Below are 22838 nucleotides of genomic sequence, written 5' to 3' on the forward strand. Positions count from 1 at the left end.
ATAAATATACTTTACTGAAGCTCACAATTCTTAGGCTATGTTAGTCAAAATGTCCATTTTGCCATAGAACGCTTTATGTTACAAGCCTATTATTTTCTACCTGAAACAGTCCATAGTGCTAACCAACAGCAAACAGCAAAACTATAGCATTTATCCCAACAAAGAGTCTCACTGGAAAGATTTTAATGACAACCTACCAACAGAGCAGTCAGAAGTAGTGCATGGCTTCCCAAAACGGCAGAAAATAAAATTACACTTGGCATTAGCTATCATACCATCCTTAATCCTCTAAAAACTATAACATTATTGTGCTAGCTGGAGAGTTTTGCTTATTTTGGCTTTGCCTCATTATATAATACCTTAAACTTCTGGCAAGTATTTCCTTTCCAATTTCTTTTCTTTTTTTTAATAAATTTATTTATTTATTATCTATGGCTGTGTTGGGTCTTCATTGCTGTGCGCAGGCTTTCTCTAGTTGCAGCGAGCAGGGGCTACTCTTCTTTGCGGTGCTCAGGCGTCTCATTGCAGTGGCTTCTCTTGTTGCGGAGCACAGGCTCTAGGCGAACGGGCTCAGTAGTTGTGGCTCGCAGGCTCTAGAGCACAGGCTCGGTAGTTGTGGCCCACGGGTTTAGTTGCTCCGCGGCATGTGGGATCTTCCCGGACCAGGGCTTGAACCCGTGTCCCCTGCACTGGCAGGCGGATTCTTAGCCACTGTGCCAGCACGAAAGTCCTTTAGATATAACGAACCACTTTTGATGTGAGGAGACAAGGATCTAGAAAGATTCTGGAGGGACTTTTTTTCCCCATTGCTGAAGGACAAAGTGAGAAAAGCCTGTATGTGGAAGTTTGTTTTGATTAGACTTAATTCAAATTCTTTAATTCACAGAGCAGTGTGTTTTACCCTCCCTAGATCTTAGCCTCCTGAGCTGTAAGGCAGAACCAGTATACATCTAGGCTGACACAGAAGCCCCACGTACTGCAGGAGGCAGCTGGACATGTATTCTCTATGATTCAGGCATGTTTTATTACACAGCGGCATGATTACCTAACTAAGACAAATTCATTATAATATTAACTACTTTAATGAAATATGATAAAGCTGACAGCATTGATTAAAGTTATAATTCTTAAATTAAATAGGCTTATATGTTAAAGTAGCTTTAATAGAGTTAGAAGAATAAAAGATACCTGTAGTTCCAGTCTAAAAGTTATCAGTATCAAAGCATATAATTATTACTGACAAGAATTCTCTAGAATAGATACAATCTGAAATTCTTTGATCTAAGAATAAAGCTCTAAATGTTATCAACACTTTTGGGTTGATGATTTAAATTCACTATCTGTAACTGAAGAAAACAGGTATTTTCCTTCCCATTTCTCAGTATTTCACAGTTAAAGTAACCTTCCATTTTATACCAACTCTTGAATTATGGTTAGCTATTAATAATCTGATCTTGGTGGTTAGGTTTTCAACATTTAAAAAAAACTTTGTAGGAGAAAAGAGTGCAGGGTGAAATTCATTTGAGTAAAATAAAGAAAATTTTACTATGTCATTTCTCTGTTAAACTGTCATTACTCTTTTCTTCATTGGTTCATCATTTGAAGCCAAAAATGATCAGTAATGAAAATTTAATTTTAAAATCTTTGACATGCTTACATGGTTACCAGCTAACAATGAACAGCATCCCCAAATGACAACAGAGTTCCTAAGTACAACAGAGTCTAATTTGGTCCCTTAGTGTCAGAGAAACCCTGCTTTTTACCATGCATTAGAGATTTCAACAGGAGAGACGTGAGGTAGGGATACTACAGTCACTAAGACAACATGCAAATCTGCAGAACCTCAGCAACTACAAGTCATAATGCTTCCAATACGTTAGGATCTGGTGGAAGAGGGATATACCTTAGTGGCCAGTGTCCCAGCACTGAACTGACCCTGCTGGTTACAGCTACTATCAGTTAGGGAGAGATGGGACCCTGACCAAAGTGCCGCTACTCCTCAGTAACCCTCTCCTCACCTGGGAAGTTCACGTGTTTCTCTGACATCTTGGCCTCAGGCAACAGCACAAAGTACTGAGAGGCTTGTATTTTTTCTCTCAATTATCTGTCTTTTTTGAATTAAATAATTTTTTATTCTGGTCTAAATATGTAATAAATACATACCATTTAGTCGTCGCTGAATTGCTTCTTCCTCTAGGGTAATAATATAAATTTGTTCATCCAGGTCTTCAAGAATCTAAATTTAAACATCAAACTATTGAATAATACATTACGTAAGTAGTGCTTACGAGAATATTTAGGCTATCTGGCCTATAATTTAGATAACCATTCAAATTACTAGGAATCTAAATTAAAAATGCTCAAACTATTCTACTTGCAAATTAAGTAGAAATTCTTAGTATATAACTAAGCACATCAAAAGCTGATTATCACAAAATCCACATACATTTAAATTGATTTTTTTCAGTTTAAAGAATTAAAGAACTCTGCAACTCTCTCAATGGCACACAAATGTATGAATTCTAAACATCCAAAAAGCTAAATGCAATAACATCTCTACGCCCAAGCCAATATTTTAGAGCCAGAGGAATAGATCACCCAGTCCAGCACTGGTTTCTCATCTACATTAACCTGCATAATGTGTAAAACAAAAAAATCCATAAACTAAATCACTACCATCAATACTTTCCATTTACATCATCATTATATACTAAAAAATGTCCACAAATATTAAACACTGGTATTATGAAAACCATCCTATAGACAGAACCCTAGAAAAATAGTGTGCTAACATACACACCACTCACTACCACAGCATACAACACTAGTAAAAACAACCACCAAAAAACCCCACTAACCAGTCACCAATTATATGGGATATTATCTGCACTGTGTAAGGGCTGGTGTGCTTCATCCCCTTGATTCTACAGCAACCCTATGAAAAACAGACCGCTCTCGCTGCATCTTGTAATATGCCAAGAAACAAAGGTTTGGCAAAGAAAAGTTATCTGTCTTCAAAGCCTGTGCTCTTAGCCAGTCTGGGCTGATGGGGACCTAAATATGGATCGGACTTAGTCCTTGACCTCAAATAGCTTATATTCTAGTGTCCAGGAGAGAAACGAAAAATCAAAAAGAAAAAAAAATTATAGAATTGAAAGTAATGTCATAACTGAAGCTAAAATAAAATGTTAACAAAAGTTCAGAAGAAGAAAGATTCCCAGCTTCTATTTGGGAAGAAAAAAGTCTTGGCAAATGGTTTTGATGGTAGTAGCATCTTACCCAATAGCTTCATTTGCCAAAAGGAGGAAAGGCATTTTGCTCAGAGGAAGTGACAAGCAAAACATACAGGTGGAGAGGTACAAAGTACACTTAGCAGTAAAGCTGCTCGATGACTCTGGAGCTTACGGCAGAACAAGGAGTGGTCCAGAGCCCAGGCGCTGAAAAGAGCCTCTGCGTTCAAATCCTGCCTCATCCTCTCAGATCTGTGATCTTGTATAAGCTACCTGATCTCCCTGAACCGCAGATAATTCAACCATAAAATAAGAACACCATCACCTAACTTATGGGTTTGTCATCAGGACTAAATGAAATTATGCATGTAAATAAAGTACTTAGTGCAAGCATATAGCATATACTTAATTACTGAATAAATACCCATTATTATTGGATGTTAGGAACAAGAAAAGAGGCAAACATTAAAAAGTTTGAACATGTTACTAATAATTGACAAGTCTGGGAGAAAATAAGCTTGGGGAGGGGAGATAAGTAGTTTGATTTTGTATCTGTTGAGTTTTCAGCTCCACAGGGCCTTCAATTATAGCACTTAAAATATACTGTAGTTTGTATTCACTCTCTTTTTCTCACTAGGAAGTGATGTGGAAGTGGCAGAGGTGCTCAGGAAAACAGAGCAGAGCACCTTTAGGCCAAGGACAGAACTTTAAACATTTGCCTATTTTAGGGGGAAGAAAGTAGAAATGGAGAGACCAAAACAACAACAACAAAAAAAAAAATCCAGAGAATTAGGAAGAAACTAAATGAATGCAATGTCACAAAACCTCTTTAAGAGGGAAGTAAATTTCAAGATTTGATAGGACATGTATTGTATTTGAGTGTGTGTACATTTATGTAGCAGGTTAAAAAATCCATTTTTATTTTTTGAAAATACAAAGATTATTTATTAAAAAACTTTCAAAATTAAGCAAGCATTTACTAAAAGAATGTCTACCATGATATTCTCTCAGTTTTTTCCCTTGATGAATTACACTGATAGGGAAGAAAAACATATAACCATAATAATTTCATAAATACTACTAGTGAAATATAAAGGGGAATATGAGAAATGCAGAGGAAGGAGCTTGATTATTTTAGCTTAAAGAAGAAGTGAGGCAAGGGTCAAAGACAGGTAGTATACGCAGCTGGTCTCAGAGCCAGGACTTCAGGAGACTGTCAGGTGGCTGAAGCAGGTAAGAGGCAGAAGCGAGAGAAAGACCCTCGACATGCCTGGGAAGTGGAAGAATCCAGGCTGCTCTGGGCACAGCAAGTCAGCTGTGAGACTGGCTAGAATCAGTCACCAGGGAAGCAATGGGGGCAGGGGCAGCTACAGGCAAATTCAGCGGGGGACAGTTGTGAAAGGCCTTGTATCATGTGACTAGTTTAGACTTGAGCTTGTAGGCAATGAGGATCCATGAAAATAATGTGACAATTCCCTAGCTACAGGTAAGAATTATGGTCATTTTATTAAATATTTGACAAAATAGCTAGAGGCCCAAGTAACTTAGGGACAAATCATCAAAACTACTACCAACTGAAAATTATTTTTAAATGAATACACAGCATTTCTGAGATTAAAGGGAAAGGTATAATTCAATTAATCAAGATATAATATGCAGACAAACTTTCAGAAAATAACTGCTTTGTAAGTCAAAGAATATATAAACTTTGAAACACAAAAGAGTTACCATTTCATATAAGATAATGGGCTCCTAAAATACCTGTAAATATCTATATGTTTTGTCTTCAAATTTGCTAGAAGAATTTCTAGCTGAGTGCCTATGGTTAGTATTTTAAGAGCAAAAGCAAATTTGGTTTCCAAAGATGAAAAAGATTAAAATAAAAACAATGACAATTTGGGTTATAAACACAGAAAAATATTCTTCTGTTTCTGAATGCTAGTTTAGAACCTAAAAGATGTTCAAATGTAAAAATGTCTATTTAACAAACAAAATGGTTTACAACATCATACTCACTGTTGGCTTCACCAACAGCTGCCCCATGACTGTGAACATGCGGGAGAGGCCAACTGGAGTGCACACTGCAGAACAGAGAGAGCTCACTTCAGAGTTAGGAGAGAAACTGCTAGCCCAAAATAAAGCAAACTCAAAGACTGCTGTTGTAAGAAAACGCTTGTTTCCAATCTAGGTTCTCGCAGTGTTTTGTCACAGGGCTCCTCAATATCACCGTTAGAGAAGCTCTAGGGGTTCGTGCACAGACGACGGGCATTCCTATATTTAAGGAAAGATTCATGGAGACTAAAGGAGGGGTAGGATATGCCAGATTCTAGCAGCTGAATAATAATAAGTATTTTCACTTAAAAGAAATTAAAGAAAACCAACCAGAGAACAGACTAAATTTCAAGTACTAACTGAATCAAGTATCAGACAAGAATATCCGAGAGTGACAACTATAACCTTACATCCTTTTACCAACTTTTATCTGCTTATAACATCTCTGAGACATGTTGAGATGCCTTAAGTAAAACAAAACAAATTGTGAAAAAAAGACTGCCAATTCATCATACAGAATTCCACCATAACCATTCAAAAGTAGAAGCTAGTGTTGTGATGCGGGGGAGGCACGTGCATGTCTGACTCTCTCCCCATCCCTGTCTCTTTCCAACTCTGTGGAAGAGGCTTTCTTTAGAGAAAAACAAAAGTATCTTATTATTTCAAGGTTTCAGTTTATCAAAATTTATCTTGAACATACAAAAAAAGTTAAGGGCCAACTTTTAAAAAAATCTCCAAGCTGTTAAGGAATCTCATCGGGAAACGTGTCTGTAATTTTCTAGAACACAGAACAACTCTACTTTATTATCAATATCATGTCAGAAAAATACTTACAGAGAAGTAACAAACATCCCATCAATGATATACAGGAATATAAATAAGGTAGGTAGAAATCCCAGAGATCTATTAAAAAATGTAAATATATTTTAGTGCATCCAAAATACCATACATTGATAGATAGACTGACTATAAATTAATGTATAGTAAACATCATAATTGCCTATTTGAATCTACTAAACCATATAATTTCTAAATTGTACAATAAAAAGATCTAAAACAGAAGAACAGGAAATAACCCTTTTGCAAAACCTGTTTGGAGGGAGAAAATGCGCCTCCATGGAATTTTAAGAACAGAAACCAATTAACCAAAGGAAGAAAAAAAATCTGAAAAGCTGCTTGCTCATTCTACATACAAGAAACACACAAACATTCATTTCTTTCCTTAAACATGTCGAAAGACTTTTTAATTTTGTAAATTAACAACAAGGATTAACTATACAAAGAACTATTAAAATGTTTTAAAAAGTGAATGTGTAATTATATTCCAAACTGTAGTCTCCACTAGAGAAACTGGTTTAAACAAGTCAATCCGTACCATATAAAGATTCCATACTCGCAGCGTCATTGTCAATGAGCGCCAAGGCTACCCACACTATCCCAAGAATAAGCAAGGCCAGAAGAATAAGCATGACCAGAGTTTCTAAAATTCGGGCTCGGATTCCCTGAAAAATATAATAAAGATATAATTTTAATATTTTATTTCATCACATGAACAATTAGGTTTCTGTCTATATGAAAGCATAAAAATTCTTTGAAAGGGGAGGAAATTTACATTTATTAGCAGGACAAAAAACACTAAATGTTTACTGTTGTAACGTTTAAGCTGACTTTTCAAAATTATGTAAAACACCATTAAGCTTTGAAGAAAGTACCAAAACAATTCTTCATAAAAACATTTTGCAGAGCCACTTTAAACAATTAATTACTTTCCTAACACTTTCCACCAAGAAAGGAGATTAACAAATTTTTATCTGTGATTCTAATCAAGGGAATATAAGGCTAATTAAGGTGACCGCCAAACAGTTCCGAGAACACCCAACTTGGGGAAAGCATAAAGCACCATCTACTAGAGAACACGGGGGTTCTTAGCTCCCCACAGCCTCCAGAGCCCTCTAGTGCCCAGACGAAGAACTCCTCGTGGTAATCCAGCCTTAGAAACCGTTGAAATGGATAGTATTTATATCAATTAAATAGCGTCCCTTTCTCCACATTAGATAGAATTTTCATTAAATCCACGAGGCTGGAATATAATAAAGAATCATCAGGCACAATTTTGTTTTAAATATAAAACAAATTCTGACCTCAGGGCCAAACGAGAGGCCAGACTTATAAAATCAACACCTACGGGACAAGGCAAAAACAAAAAACAACTTTCTCATATGCTTAGAAAGTCATCACATGATTGAACCTGTACCTAAATGTAAAGATTCATGTTGATATTTTATACTGTAATGCACTAATTTACAACATCTAACACACCAAAATTATATCCATGTTTCTCAATAAGTCACGTAATCTTTCCTTCCATATCAAAGTTTAAAGATATGAACTATAAATAAAAATCTAAAACATAGACTTATTTCAATTTTGCCCTAAATATTATTTTCTAATTTCTGAATTACAGAAACAGGTTGCACTTAAATCATAGCACCCCAGTTCCTCAAATTCAATAGGAAAGGAAATGTCCTAAAGCCATGGCCAAAGTGTTCCCAGCCCTAAATGATGACTCAGAGTTGGAGTGGTCTTTTCTTCTTAGTCCAGCCTTACCAGGACTGCCCCTGACAGGTTAAAATGTGTCTTCAAATGGAAGAGTCAGGGCACCTTACACACTCACAGCTAGGGAGGCCGGTAAACCAGAGTGATGACGACCAGTATTTTATTTAACACATTAGATCTCACAGTAGCTATTACTCAAGTGAGATGAAACAGGAACAGTCACAAAATGCACTACTAAAAAACACACTCCTACTTACTGAAGAACTCTCTGAATCTACACTTCACACATTCAAACCATTAGGATACCAGAACATGACCACTACCTTTTAGCACTGATTTTTTTCTCTCTTCCTCTCTTTCTAAGCAAGAACCTTTTAATCACACATTAAATATTATCTGGAAAGTCTATAAATAAAAGATAAAAAGAGTAGGCTCTGGAGTGCATGTGTTACACCCCCTCAGCTTTGTCTTTTTCTGCCTCTGACTGGAGCCCTAATCCTGCATGCCTCTGACCAGCCCATGGGAACATCAGAGCTCTCAAAACATGTAACACGTGTCTTAAGTGTTATGATGTATGAGCTAAACAGCAGTGCTACTTGGAACTGTTTGAGACCTGATGTCCAAAAAATGGGCATTTTAATAATACATGTTATAATTATTATATTAAGCAATTACAATGTAACAATAAGTTTAAGTGCTATAATGATAATAAATTTGGGGAACCAATCACCAATAAGATTTACACACTTCCTCTGATATTTTGGTAAGAAGTATTTCTTAGCAGTTAAATTTGTTTTTCATCAAATCTGTCTGTGTTGGAAGGCAGTGCTCCGTGGGTCTCTCCCACTTCTGTGCATCTCACAAGCAGAGGCAGGGGCAGTCCTCACTCTGGACTGTCTTTTCAAAGACTTCTGTACAGCAAACAGCCTTGGAAGGCAGAGATGGTATCTCTGGAGTAGAGGCAGGTCTGCTTACCGTACAGTGTGAAAGAGAAGGTCCCCCCGCAGAGCACAGGGCAGGCAGGCTTGCTTGCACCCCATTACAAATAAAGCGGGCTCCTCAGCCATGACACGAGCCCACTGTGGGGACAGCTCCCACCTGGGCCACATCACCCCATGAGGCTCGGGGTCCTGGGGAACTGACAGGAACAGGAGGCTCCTGTGCCTGCACGCTAGGTAATGAAGCCTCTGACCCAGGAGTCTGTGTCTACAACCAGGGTCTGTGAGTCTGGCAAACTAACCTGTCAGCTTGCAAGTACCATAATATCTCAGACCTCTGCAGTTCTGGAAAGCTTTGGGCAACAAGAATGGAAAGCTCACACGGCTTTCTAGGTAAGAACAAACAAGGGCCCACACAGGTTGGGTTCAGGGCTACAAGAAGACCCCCAGGATCGAGCCATGAATCCTCTCACCCAGGCCGTAGGCAGGAAGGAGAAGTAAGGGCCCCCATGACCTGGCAGCTGGCAAGTGTCTGGGGTCTGAGCTGTGAAGGGGAGTGAGACAACCCACCGCCAGTCTGGCTACAGCTCCCTCTCCCTGAGCGGAAGCAGGAAGGGGTCTTACAGTGACAATGTCCAGCAAGCCTTGCAAGGCCAGCTGAAAGGAACTGTCCCGTCTAGGACTACGGTGACGGGGAACTATTTTTCTTGTATACTTGGTGCCTTGTTATATTTTCCGAATTTTTTAGAGTGGATGTATATGACTTTAAGAAATAGGAGAACAAACTAATGTTGTTTTAATTTTCAATTTTTTTCTTACAATAATAAAGATCCAAGAGTTTGGCACCCGTAAGGATAACTTTTAAAAAATATCCAAGTTCAGGGCTTCCCTGGTGGCACAGTGGTTGAGAGTCCGCCTGCCGATGCAGGGGACACGGGTTCGTGCCCCGGTCCGGGAAGATCCCACATGCCACGGAGCGGCTAGGCCCGTGAGCCATGGCCGCTGAGCCTGCGCGTCCGGAGCCTGTGCTCCGCAACGGGAGAGGCCACAACAGTGAGAGGCCCGTGTACCGCACGCACACACAAAAAAAATCCAAGTTCGGTTTATGAGATAGACAGTATAATAAGCTCGTTAAGAGCCCCAACTCTAGCAGCAGACCACTTGGGCTCAAATCCTGTTTCCATCACTGACCAACTGTGTAACTCTGGGCAAATGCCTAAACCACACTGTGCCTCAGTTTCCTCCTTTGTAGAATGAGTTTCTTAATGACACCCTTACCTCATGGGTTGTTATCAGAACCAAATGAGTCAACATGTGCAACATGCTGAGCTCAATGTCTGGTACCTAGTAAGGATTAACCGTAATAACTCAAACTGTTGCCTTTGTGTTTGGAATCTCCAAGGCTCGGGAATTCGCGTATCATTTGTCTTTCTCAATTAAATTTATACCACCTTCGAATGCCACCTTGTCACTCTTTCCCATCTTTGCCACCTACCATGTACAGACCTAGAAGAAACAATCCCATCTTTCTTGATACATGAGCACCCAGTTCACAAGAGCTTCTCATCACATCCCCTGCCACCCTAAGTACCATCCACGCTCATAATGAACCTGACCTGCATTCTACTATGGCCGCCCACACAGCTAACCAGACCCCATCATCTCTCAGGCCCAATTCTGAGAGGTCACATGGTAAAGCTGCCCCTCAGCCCACAGCCTCCTAGTCTCCTCCAATCTTTCAGCCCTCCAACCTAGCTCTAACCTAGCACTAACCTAGCTCTAACTAGCTCTAACCTAGCACTAACCTAGTACTAACCTAGCTCTAACCTAGCTCTAACCTAGCTCTAACCTAGTGCTAACCTAGCTCCAACCTAGCGCTAACCTAGTGCTAACCTAGCTCCAACCTAGCTCCAACCTAGCGCCAACCTAGCGCCAACCTAGCGCTAACCTAGCTCTAACCTAGCGCTAACCTAGCTCCAACCTAGCTCCAACCTAGCGCTAACCTAGCTCTAACCTAGCGCTAACCCTAGCTCTAACCTAGCTCTAAGCTAGCTCTAACCTAGCTCCAACCTAGCTCTATGTCCTCATCGTGATTATCTCTCCTCCCTTCATCTTCCCAATCCCTCCAATCAGCCTTGTTTTCACTGGTCTAAACCCCATAGCGAACGAGTATATTTTAATGATAATTCAGTATCAATAATATTCTAGTATTCCTGGCCCCTTTAACTTCCACCAGACCAGTTTAATTCCACCTGGAAGTTCACTCCAAATTCTCAGCATTGTTAAAGAAATTTACAAAATCATGAGAAATTTTTGCTACTACATATTCCAAAGCAGGCCTTCAATGTTACCCGGCAATCCTTATACTGATCTCTGGCTAATAATTCCCTCAAAGGTTTGTAAACGTGTTCCAGTCTCCTTGACCCTAATCTCAGGCCCTACATTCTTAACTACAGGGGACCTTACCTCTCCCTTAGTAAGACACAGCTGGGTGGTCTGCACGTCCCCTCAGCTTCCTTCCCCTATCCCTTGATTTCTGTCTCCATTCCTATTTCTTTCATGCGGTAAAGGAAAATATCTCAGACCCCTTTTCTCCGATGGCACAGTCTTAGATGTTCATCTTTTCACAAGCTGTATCAATGCTTCTCAAACATCAGCATGGAACACATTTACCAAGGGGCTTGTCAATTCCTGAGTACCTGTACAAAGCAGCTCCTCAGTCAATTCTGATGAAGATGGTCTACCAGATAGACTCTCTCTTCCTCCCTGGATGATCTTGCCTCCTCACGTGGCCAACGACTCTCAAGTTTGTACCTTTAGTCCAAATATTACCCCTGAGGCCAAGATCCATACATCCCAATGGCCACCTTGCCTTAGATATCTCACAGCTACCTTAAACTGAATTCTAAAATCAAATTCATCATTTTATCCCTTAGACCTGCTCCCCCTTCAGTGTCACATACCTCAATAAATGGCACCATTATCCACTTTGTTGTTTTGCCAGACACTCTGGAAACATCCCCGTCACCTCCTTTCCTGCTGCACCCCACCTCTCCCCAAAACACGTACACACACACTGGACCCTGGTCCAGTCAAACACAGAGTCCTTTTGATTCTCCTATGTAATTATGACTCAAGTTCATCCACCTCTCTTCCTACTGCCACAACGTCTATCTGGTGAACACCCCAGCCTCCTAGCTACTAGTCCTACATCCACACTCTTGTCTCTCCCTGACCTGGTGCCTACATTGCATGGAAATGTGATATTCTCAAAATGCAAATCTGATCATGCCACTCTTAGTCATAACTTACTAACCGAGGTACAGGCCTGCACCTGGGAAACAGATGCATTAATGCAACAACAAACAATGAAGATCAAATCTCATGTGGTACATACATACAATGGAATATCACTCAGCCATAAAAAGGAACAAAACTTGGACATTTGCAGAAACGTGGATGGACCTAGAGACTGTCATACAGAGTGAAGTAAGTCAGAAAGAGAAAAACAAATATCGTATATTAATGCATATATGTGGTATCCAGAAAAATGGTAGATCTTATTTGCAAGAGACACAGACATAGAGAACAAACATATGGATACCAAGGGGGCAGGGGGAGGGTGGGATGAATTGGGAGATTGGGAATGACATATATGCACTCTTGATACTATGTACAAAACAGATAACTAATGAGAAGCTACTGTATAGCACAGGGAACTCTACTCAGTGCTCTGTGGTGACCTAAATGGGAAGGAAATCCAAAAAAGAGGGGATATATGTATACGTATAGCTGATTCACTTCGCTGTACAGCAGAAACTAACACAACATTGTAAAGCAACTGTACTCCAATAAAATTAATTAAAAATTTTTAAAAAAATCGAACCTCATTAGCACCATTCTCTAACTGCGACTGCACCTCTAACTGGGGTGCTGCATAAGTATATATCCTTAAAGTTGGGCCTTACTCTTTTTTCTGCTGTTTAGATAGTGTGCAAACTAATTATAGATGAAAAAAGAACAAATTATTTATGATTAAATAGCATAGAACAGTGCTGTCCAACATATATTTCTGTGATGATATAAATGCTCTATTCTGTGCTATCCATTAACATAGCTAATAATCATATGTGTTTATTGAGTACTTAGAATGTAGCTACTGTGACTGAAGAACTGGTTTTTAATTTTACTGATTTTAGGTATTTTAAATGTATATAGCCACACATGGCTAATAGTTACCATATAGGTCACAGCAGACTACTAACAGTCTGTTTCTAACAAAATCTAAGTACTCTCTGCACTCTCAAGTACTTTCTGGTCATTTTCCTAAATTTAACCTTGACATAAAATTCTTTGAACAGCCTGGTTAAAGTAACAGCCTCTTTTAACATGCTATAGCTCTAGATTAGCCTCTTTTAACATGCTATAGATTAGTGTTTCAAGTAGCATTTATGTCAAAGAGAAGAAATCCATTACCAAGTTTAAGAATTACTCCATTCTATTTACATAAAGAAAAAATACATTCTCTCATTAAGAAAAATAGCATTTAAAATGCAACCTAAGTATAAACCAGTCTGAAAGTGACAATGAAGTTAAATAGCCACATATTTATCCACATATACTTACAAACTAAGCCCCAAATAAATCTCTTATGTGATTAAAAAGTATATGTGAACAGTCTTTCTAAAAGGAAACAGATATCAATATTATCATTCCAAGAGGATGCTTTTTCTATTATAAATATGTGAATAATATCAAGAAAAAATGTCTAAAATGTACACTCACATGCTTAAGCAGACAAATAAGAAACATTTAAACAAATAAACCTCTGCAGTCAAAGCATATGAACTCTTCAAAAATTTATTTCAAATTGATCATTTCTTTTGAAAGATAACAACTCATAAAAAGGAATCTGCTCATTTTCAGTTATTAATCTAAATTTAAAGAAGAGTAAATTAGGAATTACAGAAAAGGCTGCCACAGAGCAAGCCATCAAAATTATGGAATATGATTATACCTGTTTATGAAATATTGAAGATAACTGATGTAGTTAGAAATAACTGTTATACTGACTTAATCCACTAGGAGGCTAGGACAATTACGTTTTCCTTTTATTTTTATTCCCTTTTTGGGATTAAATGGGACAAAATCAGCTCAACTTGAAATCCATTAAATATCATATTTATGAGCTTTAGCAAAACCAACAGAAAAATATAACAAATCTTTTCATTAAATGCGATGTGGCAGATTGTTTACCTTCAACAACTTTAGAATAGAGAGAAGAGAGGTGAAGGGATTATAATAATCAGAAACTTCATTTGTTAATCTGGCATCGACTGGCTCATATGAGTGCCAAAAATATACAAATTATCACTACCTTTCTTGAGATCAGTAAAATATTACAAAGCCTAAAGAGTATAGGCTTTGTGGCATGTAGTGTGTGAGCTTTTTGAACTTTTGTATGTGGTTCTGTCTGCAAAGTAATGAAAAGCATTGTGAGAGCTTTTATCACTACCATTAATCACCAGCAGGACAGCATATAAGCAAAAAAATATGCCTACTGCTCATTTTTCCATTAAGAGTCAGAATCAGGAGCTAGGAAGCCCCAAGGGGAAGGTCCCTATCAACTCCATTCTTGCATACACTGAGCTAAAAGATGTGCCAGATGTCAGAATAACTTACTGAAATACCCTGCAAACAACAAAGTAGCAAAACATTGTCAGAGTGGAAGAAGGTTACCATTGTTCATCTAAAAAATTAAGAAAAGTCTCCTGAATACAAGATCACAGAACTATAAGAACTACTTATCATCAACAGTTGTACTTGCTCACACAATTCTGAATGCTTATACTATGCCATACAGTACTAGGATTTCATAAACTTCGTAATATATTTATGAATACTTGTCTTAACCCCTCCCAAAAACCATAAATCTAAGTTACCTTAATGAAACTCCATCTCTTTTATTAAAATCATAGTGTAATAAGCACTCAGTGTATTAGTAAAAAACATCATCAAAATAAAGTACTTTCTTTCTGTCAAGGAAACATCATCTTGTTTTTAAGAAAAGTAAGCTATATAATTAATTACATTAGTTTCATACCAGTATTGTTTCAGAAATTACAACTATCTCAATATTTTAAGTTTAAATTAGATTAAATAAGCTAGTAAAGGCTAAACACCAAATTTTGGTGCTGGTCAATTACACATTAAATGCTCTGTACTGAACATCAATGAAGTGAAAATTACAATATATTTACAAAAGCTCTAACAATAAACTGATATGTTTCTATGGTGATGAACATTTAAACAAGATTTTGCATGGACATCTTGACCTCTTGGAAGGTATGTAAACACCACTTTATATACTATGTCTCCACCCATCAGGAAAGCCTGGGAAAAATTTCTACATTCACAGAACATTTAAAATAAATATCAAGCCATTGTTTCCATTTAACAAAAAGGGTCTCTTAGTAACATTAAGATAAGGTTTGCTCAGCATGACATCAAGACTGCACCAAACATACATGCAGTCATCTGGGGAAGATCGATAGAATCACTAATAAAGAACAGAAAATAAAGGCAGGTATTAATTATTTTAAACCATGAAAAAACTACAAACAAGCATTCCTAGAGAGTGCCAACCATTTCCCCCTTTGCTCCCAAAGTAATAATTAAAAGTATAGACAAAAAGAGTTTTGGTCCCAAGTCAAAGAAAATAACTTTATAGAAAGTGTTGTTAAGCTCTATAGTGAATTGTTTTTTAATATTAATATTTTCTTCAGCTTATTTTATATATATATACATATTTATTTAATATAGTCATACACAGTAGAAAAATTAAAACTATAAGATTCTCAAGTTATTAAAACTTGACAAAAAGAAAGTATTTTAGAATAAGTTAAAATAATAATACTAACATTGCTGTTCACTGAACTAAGATGTTCACTATATTTAAATTTATGGGCAGAAATTTCTCATGATATTAAACAAACAAAATCCTCCAGATTGCAAGTAAATGAATTAATACAGCAAGTTTCCAACACGTAAATGAAAGAACTGAATTGTAAAAAGACTGCAGGGACTTTATTTCAAAATGTTTAAACATAATTCTAAATTTGGGAAAAAAACATTTCTCAGTACACTTCATCACATCAAAATAATTTAATGGTTAGCCAGTAAGGATCTTTTCTAATTCTAATTCTGTTCTAATAATTCTTTAGTTATAAACTTGACGGAAAAAAAGAAATGGGAACTATTTGCAAAGCTCCTACTACGTAGTTGCTTTATATGTGCTCACTGAATATTCACAATAAAGGCAAATTTATTATAAATGAGAAAGCTCACATCCAAAAAAGTTAAATCATCTGTCTATGGTCACCCTGTTCCAGGCCTGCCAGAACTCTCTTTAAACTCAGGTCTGTCAGCTTCTGGAGCCTGTGCTTTCTACCCTCCCCACAAGACAGAAATAAGACATAAAAGACAAACTGCTGTGGAAATAGGAGGTGGAGGGAGAATGCTTAATACATACTTAAGGCAACCTATAATTTTAGCAAAGGAACTAAATCAAAATACACAAAAGCTTCTTTTACTAGAATATTAATTTTCAATTCCGTAATAGCAAGCTCATGCTGAGCAAACGCTCAGTCCTTTAATATAACAGAACATTGTAGCCAATACCTTACTAGTCCTGTCATAAAACACCCAGGCACAAGTTCCAATACAGACACAACAAAAGAAAGATCATTAGGGTTATTATTTATTACATGACTATAGCAAAATGTGCAAGATACTAAAGTGTAGAATATTAATATAAAAGCAATTCCACATGATAATTTAGGTAATAGTGTCATATTGCTTTTGTGGCAAACAGTACATTTACACAAAAAGCTCTAGGAATTCCAAAATACCACAGAAGAGCTATCCTTATGACAGTGAACAAAATAGGAAACATACACAAAAAGCTTAAGGCTGTCTGCCTGCTCTAAACCCAGACCAATCCCTCCAAAGCTGCGTTGGGCCCCTCGCTCTCATTTCCACAGCCCCTCCAGCTCTCAGTAACAGCTACTTTGGGTGTGTAGGTGTGCATGCATGTGTGATTATTTTATAGTTTTCCATTGAATATCAACAAATTGGCATTTTGGTTTTCCATATCAGTTTGGTTAACATGAGCCCATCACCAAGAAATAACCTTTTTTCCTTTCTATTTTTAAATACTGAAAGTATAGACATGTCTCGTTTTCTTTCCCTTTGCACTTCTACAATTTGCACTTTGCAGATAATTGCATTTTTTACAAATTGAAGGCTGTGGCAAACCTGCGTCGAACAAGTCTATCGGTGCCACTTTTCCAACAGCATTTGCTCATTTTGTGTCTCTGTGTTACATTTTGGTAATTCTCACAATATTTCAAACTTTTTCATTTTTATTATATTTGTTATGGTGATCTGTGATCTTTGATGTTACTACTGTAATTGTTTTGGACATCATGAACTACACCAATACAAGATGGCAACAATCAATAAATGTTGTGTGTGTTCTGTCTGCTCCACGAACCAGCCCTTCCCCCATCTCTCTCCCTCTCCTTGGACCTCCCTGTTCCCTGAGACACAACAATGCTGAAATCAGGCCAACTAATAACTCTACAATGGCCTCCAAGCATTCAAGTGAGGGAAGAGTCGCATGTCTCTCAGTTTAAATCAAAAGCTAGAAATGCTGAAGCTGAGAGAGGAAGGCGTGTGGAAAGCTGACGGGCTGAAGGCTAGGCCTCTTGCTCCAAACAGCCACGTCGTGAAGGCAAAGGAACGTTCTTGAAGGAGATTAAGGTGCTGCTCCAGTGAGCACACGAATGGTAAGGAAGCAACACAGCCTTACTGCTGTTGAGGAGAAAGTTTCGGTGGTCTGCATAGACGATCAGACCAGCCACGACACTGCCTGAAGCCAAAGCCGAATGCAGGCCGGGCCCTGACTCTCTTCAGGTCTGTGAAGCTGAGACAGGTGAGGAAGCTGCAGAAGAAAAGCTTGAAGCCAGCAGAGGCTGGCTCACGAGGTTTAAGGAAAGAAGCCGTCTCCATAACAGAAAAGTGCAAGGCGAAGCAGCAAGTGCTGACGCAGAAGCCGCAGCAAGTTATCCAGCAGATCCAGCTCAGATCGTTAACGAGAGCGGCTACACGAAACAACGGATTTTCAATGTAGACAAGAGAGCCTTCTAGTGAAAGATGTCAACTAGGACTTCCACAGTAGACAGAAGTCAATGCGTGGCTTCAAAGCTTCGAAGGACAGGCTCTTTTTTTTTTTTTAACATCTTTATTAGAGTACAATTGCTTTACAATGGTGTGTTAGTTTCTGCTGTATAACAAAGTGAATCAGCTATACATATACATGTATCCCCATATCCCCTCCCTCTTAGGTCTCCCTCCCACCCTCCCAGTCCCACCCCTCCAGGTGGTCACAAAGCACCGAGCTGATGTCCCTGTGCTATGCGGCTGCTTCCCATTAGCTATGTATTTTACGTTTGGTAGTGTATATATGTCTATGCCTCTCTCTCGCTTTGTCCCAGCTTACCCTTCCCCCTCCCCGTGTCCTCAAGTCCATTCTCTATGTCTGCATCTTTATTCCTGTCCTGCCCCTGGGTTCTTCAGAACTTTTTTTTTTTTTAGATTCCATATATATGTGTTAGCATATGGTATTTGTTTTTCTCTTTCTGACTTACTTCACTCTGTATGACAGTCTCTAGGTCCATCCACCTCACTACAAATAGCTCAGTTTCGTTTCTTTTTATGGCTGAGTAGTATTCCATTGTATATATGTGCCACATCTTTATCCATTCACCTGCCATGGACACTTGGGTTGCTTCCATGTCCTGGCTACTGACAGGCTGACTCTTGATAGGGGCTAATGCAGCTGGTGACGAAGTTGAAGCCAGGGCTCATTAACCATTCCACAACTCCTAGGCCCTAAGAATTATGCTAAATCCACTATGCCTGTGCTCTGCAAATGGAACAAAGCCTAGATGATGTCACATCTGTTTACAACACAGTTTACTGGACACTTTACACCCACTGCTGAGATCCACTGCTCGGAAAAAAAGATTCCTTTCAAAAACTACTGCTCACTGACAATGCACCTGGTCACCCGACAGCTCTGATGGAGATGTACAACGAGATTCATGTTGTTTTCATACCTGCCAAGACGACAACCGTTCCGCTGCCCATGAATCAAGGAGTTAATTCTGACTTTCAAGACGTATTTAAGAAATACATTTCGTAAGGCTATAGCTGCCACAGTGATTCCTCTGATGATCTGGGCGAAGTCACTTGAAAACCCTTTGGAAAGGATTCACCATTCTAAATGCCATTAAGAACATTTATGATTCATGGGAAGAGGTCAAAATACCAACATTCATAGGAGTTTGGGAGAAGTTGATTCTAACCTTTATGGATGACTCTGAGGGGTTCAAGACTTCAGTGGAGGAGAAACAGCAGGAGAACTAGAATTAGAAGTGGAGCCTGAGATGTGACTGAATTGCTGTAATCTCAGGATAAACTTTCACAGAAAAGCATTGCTTCTTATGGAGAGCAAAAAAAAATGGTTTCTTGAGATGAAATCTACTGCTGGTGAAGATGCTGTGAAGATTGTGGAAATGACAACAAAGGATTTAGAATATGACATAAACTTAGTTGATGAGGCAGCAGTAGGGTCCGCGAGGACTGAGTCCAATTCTGAAAGAAGTTCTACCATTGGTAAAACGCTACCAAACAGCACGGCACACTGCAGAGAAATCATTCGTGACAGGAAGAGTCAGTCGACGCGGCACACTTCACTGTCGTCTTATTCTAAGAGCCTGCCACGCCCCCCCACGCCCCCCCACGCCCCCCCCCCCGCCCTTCCTCAGCAGCACCCTGATCAGCCAGAAGCCAACGTCAAGGCAGGACAAGACCCTCCCCAGCAAAAAGATACCAACTAACTGAAGGCTCGGAGGATGCTTAGCATTTTTTTAGCAAAGAGGTATTTTTTTTTAAACATCTTTATTGGAGTATAATTGCTTTACAATGGTGTGTTAGTTTCTGCTTTATAACAAAGTGAATCAGCTATACATATACATATATCCCCATAGCCCCTCCCTCTTGCGTCTCCCTCCCACCCTCCCTATCCCACCCCTCTAGGTGGTCACAAAGCACCGAGTTGATCTCCCCATGCTATGCAGCTGCTTCCCACTAGCTATCTATTTTACATTTGGTAGTGCGTGTATGTCCATGTCACTCTCTCACTTCGTCCCAGCTTGCCCTTCTCCGTCCCCATGTCCTCAAGTCCATTCTCTATATCTGCGTCTTTACTCCTATTAGCAAAGAGGTATTTTTTAATTAAGGTATGTACATTGTTTTGTTTGGGTTTTTTTTTGCGGTATGTGGGCCTCTCACTGTTGTGGCCTCTCCCGTTGCAGAGCACAGGCTCTGGACGCGCAGGCTCAGTGGCCATGGCTCACGGGCCCAGCCGCTCCGCGGCATGTGGGATCTTCCCAGACCGAGGCACGAACCCGTGTCCCCTGCATCGGCAGGCGGACTCTCAACCACTGCGCCACTAGGGAAGCCCATGTACATTGTTTTTTAGACACAATGCTATTGCACGTTTAACAGACTACAGTATAGTGTAATGACAACTTTTATATGTACTGGCAAGCCAAAAAATTCGTGTGACTCATTTTATTGCAATATTCCCTCTACTGCAGTGGTCTGGAATCAAACCCACAATATCTCTGAGGTATGTCAGTCTGTACACTGTTTAGCTTTATATGTCTATTAAATACCTGTGGATAGATCACCCAACCTAAAGGAACGTCACCACAACTACTGTGCACCCATGTAGCCCTCCCAACCACACACCTGCTGCACCAACCTGCCCAATGGTAACCACCAATTTGAACCGCCGTGCTCATCACTTACTTTTTTTTATGATGGTAAAGTATATATAACATAAAATTTACCACTTTAACCATTTTTTAAGTGTAGAGTTCTGTGGCATTAAGTCCATTCACACAGTCATGCAACCGTCACCACCATCCATCTCTAGAGCTTTTTGTATTCTCCAACTCAAACTCTGCACCCCATTAAACAGTAACTCCCCATCTAACCCCAGCCCCTGTACACCCACCGTCGACTTTCTGTCTCTATGAATTTGACTACACTGGGACACTCATATAAGTGGAATCATACAGTACTTGTCTTGCTGTGCCTGACTTCATTTCACGTAGCATAATGCTCTCAAGGTTCATCCATGTTGTAGCGTGTGAGAATTTCCTTCCTTGTTAAGGCTGAATAATATTCTACTGTACGCACATACCACAATTTGTTTCTCTATTAATCCACTGATGGATACTTGGGTTGTTTCCACCTTTGGCTATTGAAAATAATCCTGTCATGAAAATGGGTGTATAAATATCTGTGGAGTCCTTTCTTTAATTCTTTTGTGTACACACCCAGAAGTGGAATATCTGGATCATGTGGTAATTATATTTTCAATTTTTTGAGCAACCACTATACTGTTTTCCACAGTAGTCGCACCATTTTATATTCTGCCCAACAGTGTACAAGAGTTCCGATTTCTCAATATCCTCACCAATACTTGTTATTTTCTAGCAGCCATTCTAATGGGTGTGGAGAAGTATCTTCTTGTGGTTTTGATTTGCATTTCCCTAATGCCTAGTGACACTAGGGTCTTTTCATGTGCTTACTGGTCATTTGCGTATCTTCTTCCAAGCAATGTCTATTCAAGTCCTGTGTTCCTTTTTTAATATTTGATAGAGTAAGTTCCATCACCATGTTCTTCAAAATTGCTTTGGCTATTCTTGGCTCTCTGCTCTCCCAAAGAATTTTACTATCTCCTTGTCGCATGCCATAAGATAACCTCTTAAAAAATTTATTAGAATTGCACTGACTCTAAAAAATAATTTGAGAACTGGTATTTTTATCATATAAAGAAATTCATAAACATAGAATATCTATCCAATTATCTAGGTCTTCTTAACATCTTTCAATAAGATTTTTTCTTTCCATATATTATTTCAATAAGGTTTTAAAAATCATTTGCTGGGTTTATTTCAACATACCTTAGTTGTCTTGCTATTATAAAAGGTATTTTTAATTAGATTTTCTGTTTGTTGCTGTTATTTATTGATTTTCCTATATTAATCCTATATCCAGCTTCCTTGCTAAATTTTCTTATTGGAATTACCTTTAGATTCTATAGGATCTTTCAAAAGACAATATCATCTGTTAATCATGACTATTTTGTTTGTTTCTTTCAATTTTTCCTTTTCTTGTCTAACTGTACTGGTAAAGAACTCTACTATAGTGTTGTCTATTGTTAGAAATAAAAGTACTCAAGATGGCATCCCAATTTGAAAGTAAATACTTCTAACATTTTACTGCTAAGAACAATGTCAGTTGCAGTCTTAGAGTAGATATCCATTATCAGGTTAAGCAAGTTCCCTTTAGTTCTTAGTTTGCTTTTTAATCATGAATGGTTACTGATTTCATGGATGTGTTCTGTGTCTCTTCTGAGGTGTTCACTTGATTCTTTTCTCTCACTTACTCTGCTAATATGAATTACAGTCATAGATTTTTCTAGTGTTAAACCAACCTTGAGAGCTGAAATAATTTTTTTGGATGATGATCTTTTGTGTTGGACTCAGCTTAATATTTTCTGATTCACAAGTATTCATGAAAAGGAATGGCATATAATGTTCCTTTCTCATATTAATCCTGTCTGCTTTCAGCATCAAGATTCCACTAATTCCATAAAATACAACTGTGAGTGTTCCATCTTCAAATCTCCAGACAAATTTGTTGAAACTGTAGTTATCTGTTCTTTAACGTCTGCTAGAAATATCCTGGAAACTGTCTAGACTTGATTTTTATCAGAATGACTCAATAGAACTTTCATTTCTGGCAATATTGAGGACGAGATATCCTTAATTCCCTCTGCCAAGAAAAGTCTAAAATGCTAGATCAAATATTTTCAAATCTCTCTGAAATCTTTTCTTTGTCTATTAACTCTGAGTAGTGC

The 22838-nt window shown here is 38.5% G+C and overlaps 1 protein-coding gene across 13 annotated transcripts in view; it reads right to left on the reverse strand.

Annotated features, from left to right (window-relative positions):
* The window catches only part of LMBR1 (limb development membrane protein 1), a 154226-nt gene that overhangs the window by 68442 nt on the left and 62946 nt on the right, over nt 1-22838 (reverse strand). For all 13 annotated transcript variants that reach the window (XM_073810134.1, XM_073810135.1, XM_073810136.1 and 10 more), the window contains 4 exons: nt 6658-6784; nt 6117-6185; nt 5247-5311; nt 2164-2236 (listed from right to left, as the gene is read on the reverse strand). In XM_073810134.1, the coding sequence (XP_073666235.1) occupies nt 2164-2236; nt 5247-5311; nt 6117-6185; nt 6658-6784 (334 nt within the window). The remainder of the gene's footprint in view (nt 1-2163; nt 2237-5246; nt 5312-6116; nt 6186-6657; nt 6785-22838) is intronic.

Source organism: Tursiops truncatus, chromosome 9 (assembly GCF_011762595.2).
Source record: "Tursiops truncatus isolate mTurTru1 chromosome 9, mTurTru1.mat.Y, whole genome shotgun sequence".
Classification (NCBI taxonomy): Eukaryota; Metazoa; Chordata; class Mammalia; order Artiodactyla; family Delphinidae; genus Tursiops; species Tursiops truncatus.